Raw genomic sequence first — 15,195 nt, forward strand, 5'->3', positions numbered from 1 at the left:
GCCATTGCTTTCCACGCCTATTCTTTACCCCCAGCTATGTGCTAGATACTCATTTACCGACAAAGGAATGGATGGATGGCTGAGTTGACCATGAGCCAGCTGCCAGGATATCCGACCCACAGGGGGCTTAAACTCCTGACCGTGTGAGTGGCAGTGGAAGCACTTAACCACTACGCCACACGGCTCCTGAAGTTACTTATTACAAATGCAAATTTGATGAACAATAAAGAAATAGCCATTACTAAGCATTTAGTCTTTTCTTCTGGTTTGTGTGGAGTTTCAAGCAGACAGTGAGATGAGTTTTCAGAAGGGCTCTTGAAACATTCATGTTCTTCCAAAAAGTGTGAATAAGCAGGCAACTTGGAAAATGATTTCAATAAAACCAAATCTTCTTGGCTATAGACTGGTTTGATTTCTAGGATCATGAAGACAAAATGGCCTTCATATGTATAGCCTCCTTTCTGGGGCACCACTTTGGAGATCATAAGAGATACAAAGATGTATATTCTTTGAGCCCTCTAAAGTAAACCTAATAGTTTGTTTTCAGGAAGATATTTTGTGTAGTCATTTTAATCAGGTTAAGTATTATCTGTTCAAGCTGCTAGAAAATGTTGCTGAAATCATAGTGATTTTATGTGCTACTAATTTCTTCGAAAGGATAATACATATTTTATGTTGCAGGCAGCAAAACTGGCAAAGATGAAAATGCCTCCAGGAGAAATGTTTAAATCTGAACAGGACAAGTATTCCAAGTTATTCTTTATCTCCTAGCTGTGTGCTAGGTACTAATTTACCGACCATGGAATGGCTGGCTGGCTGAGTTGACCATGAGCCAGCTGCCAGGATATCTGACCCACAGGGGGCTCGAACTCCTGACCGTGTGAGTGGCAGTGCAAGCACTTAACCACTACGCCACGTGGCTCCTATAAACTATTAGTATAAGTTTTTCCATGAATTTTATTTTAGGATTTTGCATAAATACAATATGTATGCTAAAACAGAACCAGGAATTTACAAGCCTGTTTGCCTGAAGCTCATAGGCAATACTAGAAGGCTCGTAAAATACTATTTCAAAATTTTAACACAGTAAGTCTTTGTATAGTCAGAAACAAAATTCACAGCACCTCTGTATCCAACATGATCTACCTATAGTCCTCCTTATTGATCCCTCTCTTCCCCCTTCATTAAAGCAAAGAGGATTTTAATTTTATTGTACTGCAAGGAAATACACAAAGAGGTCAAATGCAAACAAACAGAAGCATAGTAGCTATATAAGTTCTCACTGCTTCAAAGGATAATGATAGCCTACGGCAGCCCTAATTCACATTCATTTTTAATCTACAGACAGGATTATTTTAAATAAATTACCTTTTTTGTCTCCTGTACCTTTAGCAGCTTCCACAGAATCTGAGGCAGCATCTTCTGTTTTACTGCAAAAACATTATATACTCAATATATACTGCAGTTAGAGAACACATATAGGATTTTGTAAATACAATTATACATTTTAAAATTAGCAATTTTATATTTACATACTTTGCTGCTAATTTGACACTCTTGTTATTTGAATGGTACCCATGTGACCTTGAGTGTATATGTGTGAGCGGGGGAAAAGGGAATCTGACTTGCTCCAACTCTGTGCATAAAAAAAAAAGGTACAGGTAGCATCAGTTCCACTGCACTGTGTTCCATGTCCAAAAAGATTTCCAAACCACTTGTTGAAGGAATTTTTCTTGAAAAACATCACAATTTCTAATCTCCAACCAAAAACTTAACAGAAGAATATTAGTGTTCCAAGCACATTGGTGCCAAGAGTGCTCTGCAAAATCAGTAATATTATTTGCTGCAATTTCTCAGTAGAGATCAAATATGCCAGCGAAGAAAATGAAACACTGACATTCATTGTCATTTCCCCACTGTAATAAACTCTATTCTTTAGGCAGTGATTGAGAGAATGGGTGGAAGAAATGATAGACACAGGAGGACTTTGCAGCATAGCTTGACAGGAACAAAAATGCATAGTAAATCTGACTAAAACTGAGTAAGACATACACATCTGCCTGCCTCTCTAATTTTTTGGCAATATATTCTGTACAATACACTCCCGCCAAAGATGCAACACTTCTCACAATGCTGTAGCCATGAATAAATATTTAACAGCACTGCATAACTACCGTGTAGCACTCTTACATTTTGAACTCAGCTTGTACCAAACAGTCTCTATTCTTACAGGACATTACAATTTCTCGGCAGTCATTTCCTCTAATTCAATAAAATACTTAAAATTTCAAGCCAGAACACAATGCAAACTGGAGAAATTATGACCAAACATAAAAACATTAGATTATTCACAGACAGCTGCCAAAGCTAACAATATCTAATTAACATGTCCAAGGCATGGTTCAACAATCTAAAACTATGCAAGCACATAACACAGTATAGCAACAATCTCTTCATCTGTAAAACTTTGAGGTTTACTATACTGACATCACAACAGATGTCTACATTTTCTTCTCACTGCAAATACACCAGCTACAAAAGCTTATACCACCTGTCACATGTAATACACATCTATTACAGTGGTGTAGTGGTTAATAGCAGGTGAACAAATCTGGAGAAACCAGGTTTGATTCCCTGCTCTGCCACTTGAGCTGTGGAAGCTTATCTGGGGAACTAGATTAGCCTGTGCACTCCAACACACGCCAGTTGGGTGACCTTGAGCTAGTCACAGCTCTACGGAGCTCTCTCAGCTCCACCCACCTCACAGGGTGTTTGTTTCAAGGGGGAAGGGAAAGGAAATTGTAAGCCCCTTTGAGTCTTCTACAGGAGAAAAAGAGGGGAGGTATAAATCCAAACTCTTCTTCTGCTCTGTGTGGAAAATCAGAATTTGTGTAAACAGTCCCACCGTACCAACATTTTTAAATAAACAATTGGTGGGAGAGCCATAAAGGAATCAACCTGTTTCTGACTACCCATCACTACCCCACAGGGAAATCTACCTCAAAATTTCAGAATTCTGAGAAGAGAAAGATACCTTATATGATTGAATACACTGAAAACAGTAACAATAAACTCCCTTGGCAAGAATGCCCAAGTCCAGTTTAAAGTATTGTGCCATTTTAATATGCAGTGCAGTTTTGTACCAAAATAACATATATATTCTACACTGGGGGTGGAGATAATTTCTAAAGCAAAATTGCTCTAAATACATCAATAGAAATTCAGCCTACAGTAAGTTCACATCTACAAATACACTAAAGGTTTGGGGTGTTTTTTGTAAAAGTACCGTATATACTTGTGTATAAGCCGACCCGTGTATAAGCTGAGGCACCTAATTTTACTGCCCAAACCTGGGAAAACTTATTGACTTGGGTATAAGCTAAGGGTGGGAAGCTGGGAAGCAGAGGAGCTCCTTATTTGGGCAGTGACATCAGGGGGAGTCACTGCCCAAATAAGGAGCTTCCTCTGCCTGCAGGCTAGCTGGGCTTTGTCAAAGGGAGCCAGCAGGCAGAGGGAGCTCCTTATTTGGGCAGTGACTCCCCCTGATGTCACTGCCCAAATGAGGAGCTCCCTCTGCCTCCCTGGGTTTGACAAAGCCCAGCCAGCCAGGGTGCCTCGGGGTTCCCCCTTTACCCTCGATGAGGGCAGCAACAAGTGGCTTCCGGGGGGAAGGGAGGTTGTCCCGGCCCCGCCCCCAGCCTCCTTGTGATTAATAGAAAATGGTGACTCGCGTATAAGCCGAGGGGGCTTTTCTCAGCCTTTAAACGCGGCTGAAAAACTCGGCTTATACGCGAGTAAACACTATTTTCAAGAAACTGAATGCACAGAATGTACCTGTTATCTGCCATCTGAAAGACTGGTTATCCACCTGTAAGACAATATGCACAGAATTAATAAAGAAAGTTTTAGCATGATGACAACATTCTAAAATAATTATTGGAGAATAATTTTCATATTATTTCTCCAACTAACAGCCACCTGCACCAAAATCCATTTCTTAATAAGTTTACAAGCAGTTTTAACAGTTATTTTCCCCAGATATTGTTTGAATGTTCTGATTCTAAAAATTATTTCTTCTTCCTTTCCATGTATTTCACAATCTTACATTCTTGAGCTACCATTTAGCCATCACATAATTATCTGGTGAAATTGCATGCTAGTAACTTTCTTTCAATCCCTTACACTATTAATTCAACAACAACAAAACTTTCACAAAATCTCTAACTTTAGCAAAATAGAATACAAAGCAAATCAAGCTAAATAGGGGCTACTAACACTAGTTACAGAATACATCTGAAATATTTCATGGGCAAGCACTCAACTTGGTGTAAGGATTTTTTCAGAACAAAATAACTGCAAGAACAGCTACTCACCTTTAATTGAACAGTTACCCAGGCTGGTTAGGTCATGACTCCCAACTGTTCAGGCAGAGATATGTAAATAATTTGCATACTATCCTGGACTGAAGGGGGGCCCATCCCTATCCAGACAGAAGAAAGTTTGGCTCCACAATCCTTCTTCTACTTCCATACCACAACATTTGGGGGGGGGCGGGGGGGAGTGGATTACTTTGCCCCACTGATGAGAAGCTGCCTTCATGGTAAGTCCAATGTGTCATTCTTCCAACAGTGGGGCTGAGTCATCCAGGTTGGTACCAGAGCAGCCAAATTAGGGTGGGGTACAGTAAGAACTCATAAACTATGTTTATACTTTTCAGAAAGCTCATCTCATGAATCCTGCTGTACAACTTGCTGCAGGACCCTCCTTCTGAAGGCATCCTCAATCAATTCCGGTTAGTCTAACTGATAGTGCCTCATGAACAATGAGAAGGACGACCAAGTGGCCACTTGACAGATCTCCCCGATAGGGGCTGTGGTGGCAAACATGGCAGATGTAGCCGCAGACCTGGTCAATTGAGCTGTCATGTCGTTAGGGACACTGCAACTCTGGCCCTCATAGGCAGTCCTTACGCAGTCTTTGATCCAATTGCCTATGGTAGTTTTGGAAGCCCTTCTACCCAAGCAGTTTTTTTCCCATATAGTATGAACATAAGATTTTATCTGATCCTTAGTTCTGTTTATGAAAATGTGAAGCGCCCTTCACACATCAAGCCTGTACCATTGCTTCTCCTTTGGGTATTTTGGGAAGTTACAAAGCAGTGATGACTTGACTCAAATGGAACTGGGTCCTCACTTCATGCACAAAGAGTCACTCAGTCCTTCTGAAAGATGCAGAGTTCCTGTCTAACTGACAAGGAATCTATTTCTGATACCCTCTGGCCAAGGTAATGGCAACCAAAAAGCCACCGTCCATGTGAGGCACTTAAGTTTAACCATTTGGCTTCCCAGTAAGTGTTTTACCACTTTACCCAGGCTCCACATGGGATATCTATGAGAAACTGGGGGTGCTAGCTGGACAATTCCTTTCAAAAACTTTCTAACCAGTTAATTGGAAGCTAAGAGTCTACACCCTCTTTGCCCCAGAATTGCCTCTATTGCAGCACCCTGTATCCATGTTTGCCTTGAGCCCCATTTTCCACACTTCAAGCAGTAACACAACCACACCCCTGCATAAAGATTTCAGGGGATTGACATTATTTGAGCCCATTACCTAAATGTTTACCAGGTGTAACTATAGATCTGCCTGGTAGACCCCCTGAGACTTTGAACCATGACCTCAATAACCTCACTGGGGAGACCAAATTTTTTTCAAGTCTAACCTTTCAAGGGCCACATCATTAACTGAAGTGAGTCTAAATTTGGGTGACATATCAGGTGCTGACTCAGAAGATCTTTGTTGTTAGTAATCGCCATGGTCTGCCCTGAGCTTCATCAAGTCCAAAAGCCCAGAACCTCTGCCCTCTCCTCCCTGGTTTTCCTGACCACCTTGCCCAAGATGGAAATGGGGTGAAAAGCAAACAGGAGCCTCTGAGACCATCTCTGTCTCAAGGCATCTGTCCCTTCTGCATGCACATTTTGAAAGTGAAAGGAAAAAATCTAACTTTAGAAATATGCCTGGCAGTGGACAAGTCCATGATCGGCTCTCCAATTCATCCATTATGAACTGAAAAACCGATGGATGAAGGGTCCACTCGCCCTGATCTACCTCTATATGACTGAGCCAGTCCGCAATAATATTTAACACACCATTGAGGTGTTTCATCCAATTTAATAGTGAAATGGCCTCCTGGAGAAATATACATGCCCTGGGACCTCCCTGGAAATTTATATATGCCTTAGTCGAGGTATTATCTGTTTGCATCAGAACGCGCTGATCCCTTACTAAGCCCTGTAATGCTAAAAGTGCATTGCTAACAGTCCTTAATTCCAGTCAATTAATGCCGTTCAGGGATTCCTTCTGCATACACATTCCCCTGGCTGACCTGATCCAAACAGTGACCCCCTTACTGGTGTCTGTTGGGACAACTATTTGGTTTAACTATATAAATAATGTGAATTGAACCCAAACAGGAAGCACTATTGCGAAGGTGAGTTTAATCTCCCAAGAGATCAAAAGATGCATCTGCACACAGGTGCTATAAATCTTATAAAGTGTAACCAACAACCAAGTCCTGTACAGCAAATAATTCACCTGGTATAGCACATATACAAACACAAATTCTGAACAGGGGTTAGACACAAACAACATTAAACATGTGGAGCACAAGCCCTTTGCTAGCATGAACCATGCAGTTTCAAATGCAGGAACACATTGAAGTACGATGGTTAAATGCTATGCTACATATTTATTACTATTTATAGATATGCATATAAGCACTTTATAAACATTTTATATATACTAACCTTAAATGAGATTTATCATATTTATTTATAATGTTAAAACATCACTAGGCAGTTTAGTAGAAATATACATGGATTGCACTTTACAGTTTAATGCTGATAGTTTAAATTCTTTGTATAAGAATTTGCGTACTGATGTAAAAAACCAGCTAAATTATTCTTCATTGCTATAGCTCCTGACGTATTATGGGCAGCCTTAACATTTCCAAAAAGTTGACCAAGTGGGTACAAGACCCCAAGAAACAATGTTGAGTTGACCGATGACCTCATTCTCCTGTCTCTCAATTTGAGTGCAACATGCTCCTGCACTTGAAACTGTATGGTTCATTCCAGCAACGGGCTTGTGCACCATTTTTAATGACTTTTGTCTCATGGACAGACTCATCACTCAAGTCCTCCTCCTCACCCAACCACTCCCACTTCTCTTGGTCTGAGGTCACTGCTGCAGACAGCACCAAAATCATGTCCTCATTGTGGGAGGGATTGTTGAGCCACCTGAAAGAGCTGTTCCTAGGAGCTGGAATGCACCTGAACAGAGGCGACTGTGGCTCGGCCTCTTCCCCCTCCTCTTTGGAATCCAAAGGGTGAGGGTTAGCTCTCTTAGAAAGCGTCTTGAAATGGTGAGCAGAAAGTGTGGGCTCAGCATCAAGTTGGTGCCATCTTGGGCTTGTGTTGGGGAATCACTCAGTCTCTTCTCAGAGCGTTTCTACATGGTATGGGTCAGCAGTTTGTTAGAAGGGCCCACACTGTTGATCCATCCTCCTAAGCTGCTGTGGATGGGAGGGTTGGAGAGAGGTCATTCTCCACAGGAGTCTCCAAGGTGGCATATGACAAGTGTGAAGCTGGGGTGGAAAAGACACTGGGAATAAAGGCACCATTTCCATACTAGCTGGGTTTACCAGCTGTGGAAAGCTGGCAGACATTAGCTGTGACCAAGCCGAAGAATCCTGGGTAGAAGTCTGTCTGCAAGTGGCAGAGACCATATGCCACAGTGGCGGCATGCCTGAGCCGGAAAGATTAGCAGTCTGTTTTCTAATGCTATGGTTTTCAAAACCGCAAATGGGGTGGCAGAGACCCCAGAGTCAAGTCAAAATTAATGAGCCCTATGGGTTCAGAGGAGCTTGGTATCAACCCCCGAGAGCCTTGGGCAGCAGAAATCTGAACCACAGAAATAGATGGAGAGTCCTGTGGTCCTGCCCAAACTTGAGAGGATGGTCCTTCCAAGGGATCTTCTCTATGATCCAGTTTATCCAGATGAGGAGATCTGTCTCTTAATGTCTTCTTTTTTATTTCTACCATAGAGGCAAAAGAAATGGAGGATGAAGATTTCAAGGATATTTCCTGATCCATGGAAAGTATAAGATGACTCTTTTCTGTATAGGCTAAATGAAGTTAGAAACATAGTGAACAGTCTGAACAGCAGGGCTACTCAGACTGGATAGAGACATCCCCCTTACAGTCCAGGAGACCATGCAAATAATTTACATAGCCTTGTTAATAATTTACATAACAGTTGGAGGCATGACCTAGCCAGTCATCACCCATCCAAGATGCCCACAGTCGCCTCCAGGAGAAGGGTACAATTCTGGTTGAGGACTGCATTGTCAGTGACTTAGCTCTGATACGCCATGGCCTGGTGTAATGTGAACAAGCCTGGAAGGACTAGTGTTGGTTTCCTTGAGCAATCGCTTTCCAGTATGAACTCAGTTACTAGTTAGTGACAAACCTCTGATTCATGTTTGCTCTATAGGTTAAGAGAACAAAATAAAGATTTTATTCCCAGTTTGCAATCCTAACCTGCAAAGCATGCACAAGCCATAGTTTGTCACACCAAAAGTAGAGTGAACTATGGTGGCAGAAAGTCACAACCTTTAATAGGCATCTGTGATTACAAAAAAAAGTTATTTAATCAGAACATTCAATTAAAAAATCTGCCACCGCCTCCAGTACCCAACATCTTGGGAGTTCAATAAAGAACCCACAGTGTAACTGATAAGACAACCTTCTGTTTGAATAGAGGATAAAAAGACACTTGGGAGCGAGAACTCGAGTATTTAGGGCAACTAAACAGGATATGTTCAAGTGATTCAACACTTAACGGACAGTGAGGACAGACTCCTTCCCATTGTGGAATATTCCGATACCTCCCCAGGACCATTTCAGAAGGCAGGGTGTTACATCCAGCTCTAGTGAGAACCCACCTCTGCCTAGGATCAAGTATTAGTTTTACATCCAACCTTTTTAGCTATCCAACCTTTTTCAGGAATGATTCCAAAATATAAGGGGGAGCTTGTACTTCTCGCTTTACTGATTTACTGTTGATATTATTGGTTGACTAATCATTCCTTTATTATGGAAAATTTCATTTGGAGGAAGCACACAAAAGTAATCCCAGGAGAAACCTAGCAAAAAGAGGTGGTAGAAAGTGCCATCAAGTCATAGCTGACTTGCAGAGATCCTGTAGGGTTTTCAAGACTAGAGGAGTTCAGAGGTGAATTACTATGCCTGTCTCCATGTGCGCTAACAGAGTTCTGAGAGAACTGTGACAGACTTCATGTAGAGGAGTGGGGAACTGAACCTGGTTCTCCAAATTAAAGTCCACAGCTTTTAACCACTACGCCATGTTGGATATCTAACTAACACCAAACTAGGAAATAAAAACTTATTTTGCAGTGTTCAAGTAGGAAAAACACTCAGGAAAGCCAAAGACTTTTTCTAAGGCTTGCCCCTTTGAGCCAGATCAAACAAGGAACTGCGGGCAGTCAATACTGGGGGTGGAGAACTAAATTCTTCCTTCAAAATGGCAAGGCAGAACGTTACTAATCTCCACCATTTAAAAGATTCATTTGCTCCTTCTAATCTAAGCCACTATTCAGCTTTATACCATGTTTCAGCTGGAGAGGAGAAAAGGAGCCAATGTGATTACACTCTGCACTGATGTGAAAAAAACAGATGAGGAAGAGAAGGCAGAAAGCAGAATCTTTTTGTGTGCCAGTGTGAGGAAGTAGCCAGTTACTTTGCCTGCATCAACAGACTTTTTAGAAATCATTGCTAATAAAGAAAATATATAGTAATTTTTTTAAATGTCTGAAACTGTTAGCTAACACCGGACAGCAGTAATCACCCACATGTACAGATATAGGAATAGGTATACTGCCTATATCATCAAGTAAATCATCATAAATTTTAAAGATAAATCCAAGTTACTACAATTAGCACAACCATCAATAGTTCAGTTAACTAAAATACATTTTTGCTGATCTAATAATAAAGTCAGTATTTTTTTTTATTCTGTTACTGATTAGATAGCAAGGTTGAACAAAGTTAGACATATGGTTATACAAATAGCAGCCAATTTTTAACTAATAGCCTTCAAACATAATTTTGTAAAAAGTTCAAGAAAATTTCCATTTGCCAAGAGGACAGGACTAAAATAAGTATTTTTGACAGCATAAACAGTGAATGAACACAAAAATAGGAAATATTTCTATTTTGAGTTAATGTTCAGAGACAGCGGTTCAGAAGATAGTTTCATAAGCAAATACTGAAATATTTCTAAGTTACAATCAGAAAAACTAAGAAAATATTTAAATATACAAGAATATATCTGCAGCAATTACTTAGTCTGAAACTACATGTCAAGACACTTCATGGGGTTTCTATCAAAAATAGAACCAAACAGAATCATCTATCCCATGTCATGCTGCTACCACAGTTTAAGTCTTCTGTCCCACATTACTGACTGTAACTGATGGGACATGAAAACTAACAATGTAATAACTGAATGCTATGGGAGAAGAACATGAGTAATGGGAATACAATTAAAATGGGACCATTGTTTTGGGCAGGAAAAGAAAGGCCACACCACTGGGCAGGAGAAGACAACGAAGAACAAGTTGCAACAAGTTTTATTTAGCTCATCTAGATCCTTACACATTTCACACTTAGCTTCATCAGGGAATCTTCTACAGAAATTTCTCAGTTTTCACTTTGAACAACTGAGTCAATTTTGGATACCTACTACATAAGTAAATTTATGGAGAGTTTTAAATACTGGTTAAAAGGTCAAGGGAAAATGTCTTATATGTAACCTTAAATGTCAAGCATGAGGATGGCAAGGATATTTTGACTATTACTGAAGTAGGCAGGTTCCAGCAATTATGACTATGCAAGCTCAAACCAGAGTTAGTTTAACTACCTTACTGGTCAGAATTTTTTTTAAAAGGCATTTTGCCTAAAATAATCATCAGGACAAAGAAAGTGCACACTTACAAAACCAGCAAGCAAAAGATTTAGATGAAACTCAGGGCTCAACCTTTTATCCTGTCATTATTAATTAATATAGATACTGAATAGTTGTATTGCCTCATTTAACTTTTCATCTTTCTGAGGTAGGATATCAATTCCACAAAATATGTTTTGATGAGTAGTAATTTGCAATATATACCAAAATTCTGAAGGAACAGAGAAATGTAGCCTGTCTTTATTTAACAGGGTGAGTTCTCAAAAATAACTTTAAATCAACAGTACATGTTATACACAGAATTAGACATCAGTCTACATAACATTTCATAGACGTTTTGCAGAATATCCACTAAAAGAATATATCCTTTGTTGGAACCAAACACATACGTCCTAACACACAAGTATTAGGACACAAGTAATAACCCTTCTATGTACTCATGAGCAAGATGGAGTTGGAATCTGTTTGATTTCACTGGCATCCATGCATTTCACCAATACAGAGCTTGAGTTAGAGGAACATGTGGGCACAGATAAAACAACATGGGGAGATCTAACCCATGGGGAGCCATACAAAGTTCTTGCAACACAGAAATAGACACAGATTCATTTCAGAAAGACTGATCTGAGAAATCTCAAGCTTGCAGAATTAATATAATGATTCCAGGAGCCATTCCAGTGTGATCTACCTCAGGCCCGTAAGAATCTAATACGTATATTTTTAAAAGGGATATGTTCATTAATTCTTCTGCCTAAGAGTCAAAGAAGTGATGGTAATAAAAGTGAGGTGTTCATAAATATAGACACTACCCATTTTCATGACAATTTCCCACTGTTGATACCTATATTTTGGGATCTTCACAATACGTAAGTGATGACCACTGAAATCAATAATGCAGCTTAATACAGAGCTCACTAGCTAACCATGCCTACTTTAGCAAGCATAAGAAGTGTAAAAAATGACATGCACTATCTTCAATTTTCATTTCAACAAACAGAAACATTGGAAAGCTACGTAACAATGGAAGCAAGTTATAGAACATAAAATATTTACGCTAAGTATAAATCAAGAAAAAGAATCACAGAGTTTGATGCATAGGCAGTAGCCACCCTAGCAGATAGTTATCTGAAAATTAGGCTTTGAAGTAGTGATACTCAGTAGCCTGGAAGCCACAAGTACTATTTTGAGCATTGTTCCCCACTGTGGCACCCACCCCACATTAATGGTCTTGTTCTTCATTCTTGTAATCAGAAGGACTGCAGTTAAGGAAGTAGTTCCCACCGTAAAACAGCTGCTGCCAAAGGGACTGGAGACTGGGTATGTTGTAAACCTCCCTGAGCTGCTGGCTTTGTACCAAAGAGCCAGTCCTCTCCAACACCACCAACTCTTCTTCACAGCCTCTGCATTGTCATTCCAGTACCTAAGAGGCTATCAGGAGGAGATCAAACTGGTTGCTGAGAGAAATGGAAAAATACCACCACTACAGCAGATATCCACGATAAGAGCAAGTTTGCTCCAGTGGTGTGGTTTTACTGCCCTTTCCCGAGGGCTAGCTAGCACTTATCTATGTACCCTGGCAATCTCACTCTGTCACATGGCCTGCTGTGCCTCATGGAAAGTAAGAATACACTCTCACTCCCGAGACATAAGGACTGCCTAAATGTTGGTAGATGTGAAGAAAGACAACCCCATATGCACATTGATACTCTGGTCATTTATAAGGCTAGTTATACCTTACATTAGTCTGTATGTGTATTTGGTTGGGTAATGCAGAGGGCAAACAGCAGTCATGTGGCTCTTTCAGTTGATGTAGCTTTCCATATAACACAAAGTTAGTACCATTTTTTAAAAAGGATTTTATCTTGGATGGAATTTCAGCAGTTACAGTGGTTATTCTGAAAAATCTACATACAGTCTTTGAGATTAGAATAGCGTCCAAATTTTTTTAAGGAAAGGTCAGCCTTTACAACAAGACAGTTGATTAATTTTTTTGTTTTCAAGCATTACTGCGACTATCAGTTCAAGATTATCTAAGACATTACATCAAACTAATTGGACAATTACAGTTAAGTTTTTAATTTTTCATTATTTTTCATACTTGAGTCATACAACCTGCAAGATAGGAGGTTCACACTGATACTATAGACAGTGATGTCAAGTCACAGCAGAAGATTATGGTTTCCACTACACCGTGAACAGTCACAACCCAGTAGGCTGCAAAAAGTATATTAACTAGAGGTAAGTAAGAAAAGGAAGGCACACAAGAGAAGCAGTTGTGAAAAATAAATTTTGCAGAGCCAAAATGTGTGGCAAGAGTAATAAGGAAAGAACTTTTAATAATGGGGTTTTTAAAAAATCGATTACTTGCAAACATCACACCTTTAATTTTTCTCTCTGTTCTGTTAAGTTACAATTTTCAACTACAGGACTCATAGAACTGCAGGAAAACGGAAGGTATAATGGAGCACATGTGAACCAACAAGTATGGTGAAGGGGGAGGGGAGAAAACAAACGCATGCGTATGCAAGATTTTAGCAAGGGCCACACCAGGGAACCGTCCTGAGAAGGCAGTAAAGAAAAATGCCTTGACCCGTGGTTAATGAAGCGAAAAAGCGACTCAGCCGTCACCTACTCTTGTAACCTCCAAGCCTCCCAACAGCCCTCTTCCGCCGCCGCCGCCTCGGCAATCTCCTCCGCCAACTCCGCTCCTTAAAATGCCCACACTGGGCAGCACCGGACCGCCCTACCCGCTCCCCCATTTGCCTCTCTCACCAGCCAGGCCTGGGCAGAGCCAGGGGACCTTTCGGCCTTCCTCCCCACCAAACAGCCCGTCCGCTGACTTAACGGCACGAGCCCGTCCATGCCCTGGCTTGGCCCAGCCCCGCTCAACCCAACTCACCTGGCCGTCGCGCTAGTCCCCTCACGGCCGCAAACGCAGCGCCCAGACTGATCCTCTCACAAGCTCCGTCGGGGCTGCGCCGCCCTGAAGACACCCGCAGTTCATTGGCCAATGGTGCAGCACACCGCGGAGTAAGAGCCGCTTCGATTGGTCCAAGGTGAGCTACGGCTGCTGCTCCACACGCGGGACATGTTGACTTTCCGGCAGAAAGGGGATTAGCCAATCAGCGTGGCGGGAAGGAGGGCGGGCAGGGAAGCGTTAGAGTTTAACGCGCGTGCGCGGCGAGCGCTGGTGGGCCAGGGTTGTGCTGGCTCGGGAGATGAGCTCGGGTGGAGCTTGTGCGGAGGGGCGAAAGAGGAGCTGGGCGGGAACCTGGCCCTGCTGTTGAAGAAAAGCGGTTGTATGAAAGACAAAAGATGGGAGTGTACAAGACAGGCACCCATGCGTTGAATAAGAGAAATTATGCTGCGTTTGCATCTTAACACTGAATAAGTTGAACTTGAAACAGAAGCCAATGATATGTTGGTGCAGCGAGGCTGCCGGGGCGCACTCTATGGGTTTTTCTCCCACTGTCCTGTAGTTATCCTTATGCCCGTTGAATCAGTTATATTTTATTCCATGGGGCTTACTTTTAGGGCAGAGCTTAATTGTGCAGTGATTGCACACCTTACAGAGCGTTGTGTTCTGGCAGAGATTGCACAGTACGGAAACCACACATTTAGTTCCTCTTGTATGCACATCTTAACATGGTAACGTTGGTGTATGTTAGCAAAGCTGAGAATACTGTAACAGGTCTAGACTTTGTCAAGACACTAAACTCCTAAAGGAGTCATTCATAGTGGATGGTCACAGTTGAGACACCAGACTACTGTGTATTCACTCCCTTCACAAATCAACAGCCATATCAGCAGAAGAGGACTGCAGTTTGAATGGTGATGGGGTGGAGGAATCCTTGAAGCTGCTGGAGGCTGCAGCAGTGGTGGAGGGGGACACTAGTGGAGAATCGTTTGTATACAATAGTAGTGCCACTTCAGCTAACCCTGGTTTGTACGACACAGAAGAAGGCAATGGTAAAACACTTCTGCCCAACTCTTACCTCAAAACCCTATAACGAGACCATACTAAAAAAGATATAGTGCCAGAAATGGAACCTCCAGATCAGATGGTACTCAATCAGCTACTGGGAAAGAGAGGAGGACAAGTGGCATTCTTAGGGTTGCCAATCCCCAGGTGGTAGCTAGAGATCTGCTGTT

General features: G+C 41.4%; 1 protein-coding gene across 2 annotated transcripts in view; it reads right to left on the reverse strand.

Annotated features, from left to right (window-relative positions):
• The window catches only part of NAP1L4 (nucleosome assembly protein 1 like 4), a 53,759-nt gene extending 39,677 nt beyond the window's left edge, over nt 1-14,082 (reverse strand). For both annotated transcript variants that reach the window (XM_048484171.1, XM_048484172.1), the window contains exons 1-3: nt 13,943-14,082; nt 3,835-3,868; nt 1,369-1,430 (exon numbers count right to left, since the gene is read on the reverse strand). In XM_048484171.1, coding sequence (XP_048340128.1) covers nt 1,369-1,430; nt 3,835-3,848 — 76 coding nt within the window. In that variant the 5' untranslated portion in view covers nt 3,849-3,868; nt 13,943-14,082. The remainder of the gene's footprint in view (nt 1-1,368; nt 1,431-3,834; nt 3,869-13,942) is intronic.
• Nucleotides 14,083-15,195: the final 1,113 nt, after the last annotated feature.

Source organism: Sphaerodactylus townsendi, linkage group LG02 (genome assembly GCF_021028975.2).
Source record: "Sphaerodactylus townsendi isolate TG3544 linkage group LG02, MPM_Stown_v2.3, whole genome shotgun sequence".
Taxonomy (NCBI): Eukaryota; Metazoa; Chordata; class Lepidosauria; order Squamata; family Sphaerodactylidae; genus Sphaerodactylus; species Sphaerodactylus townsendi.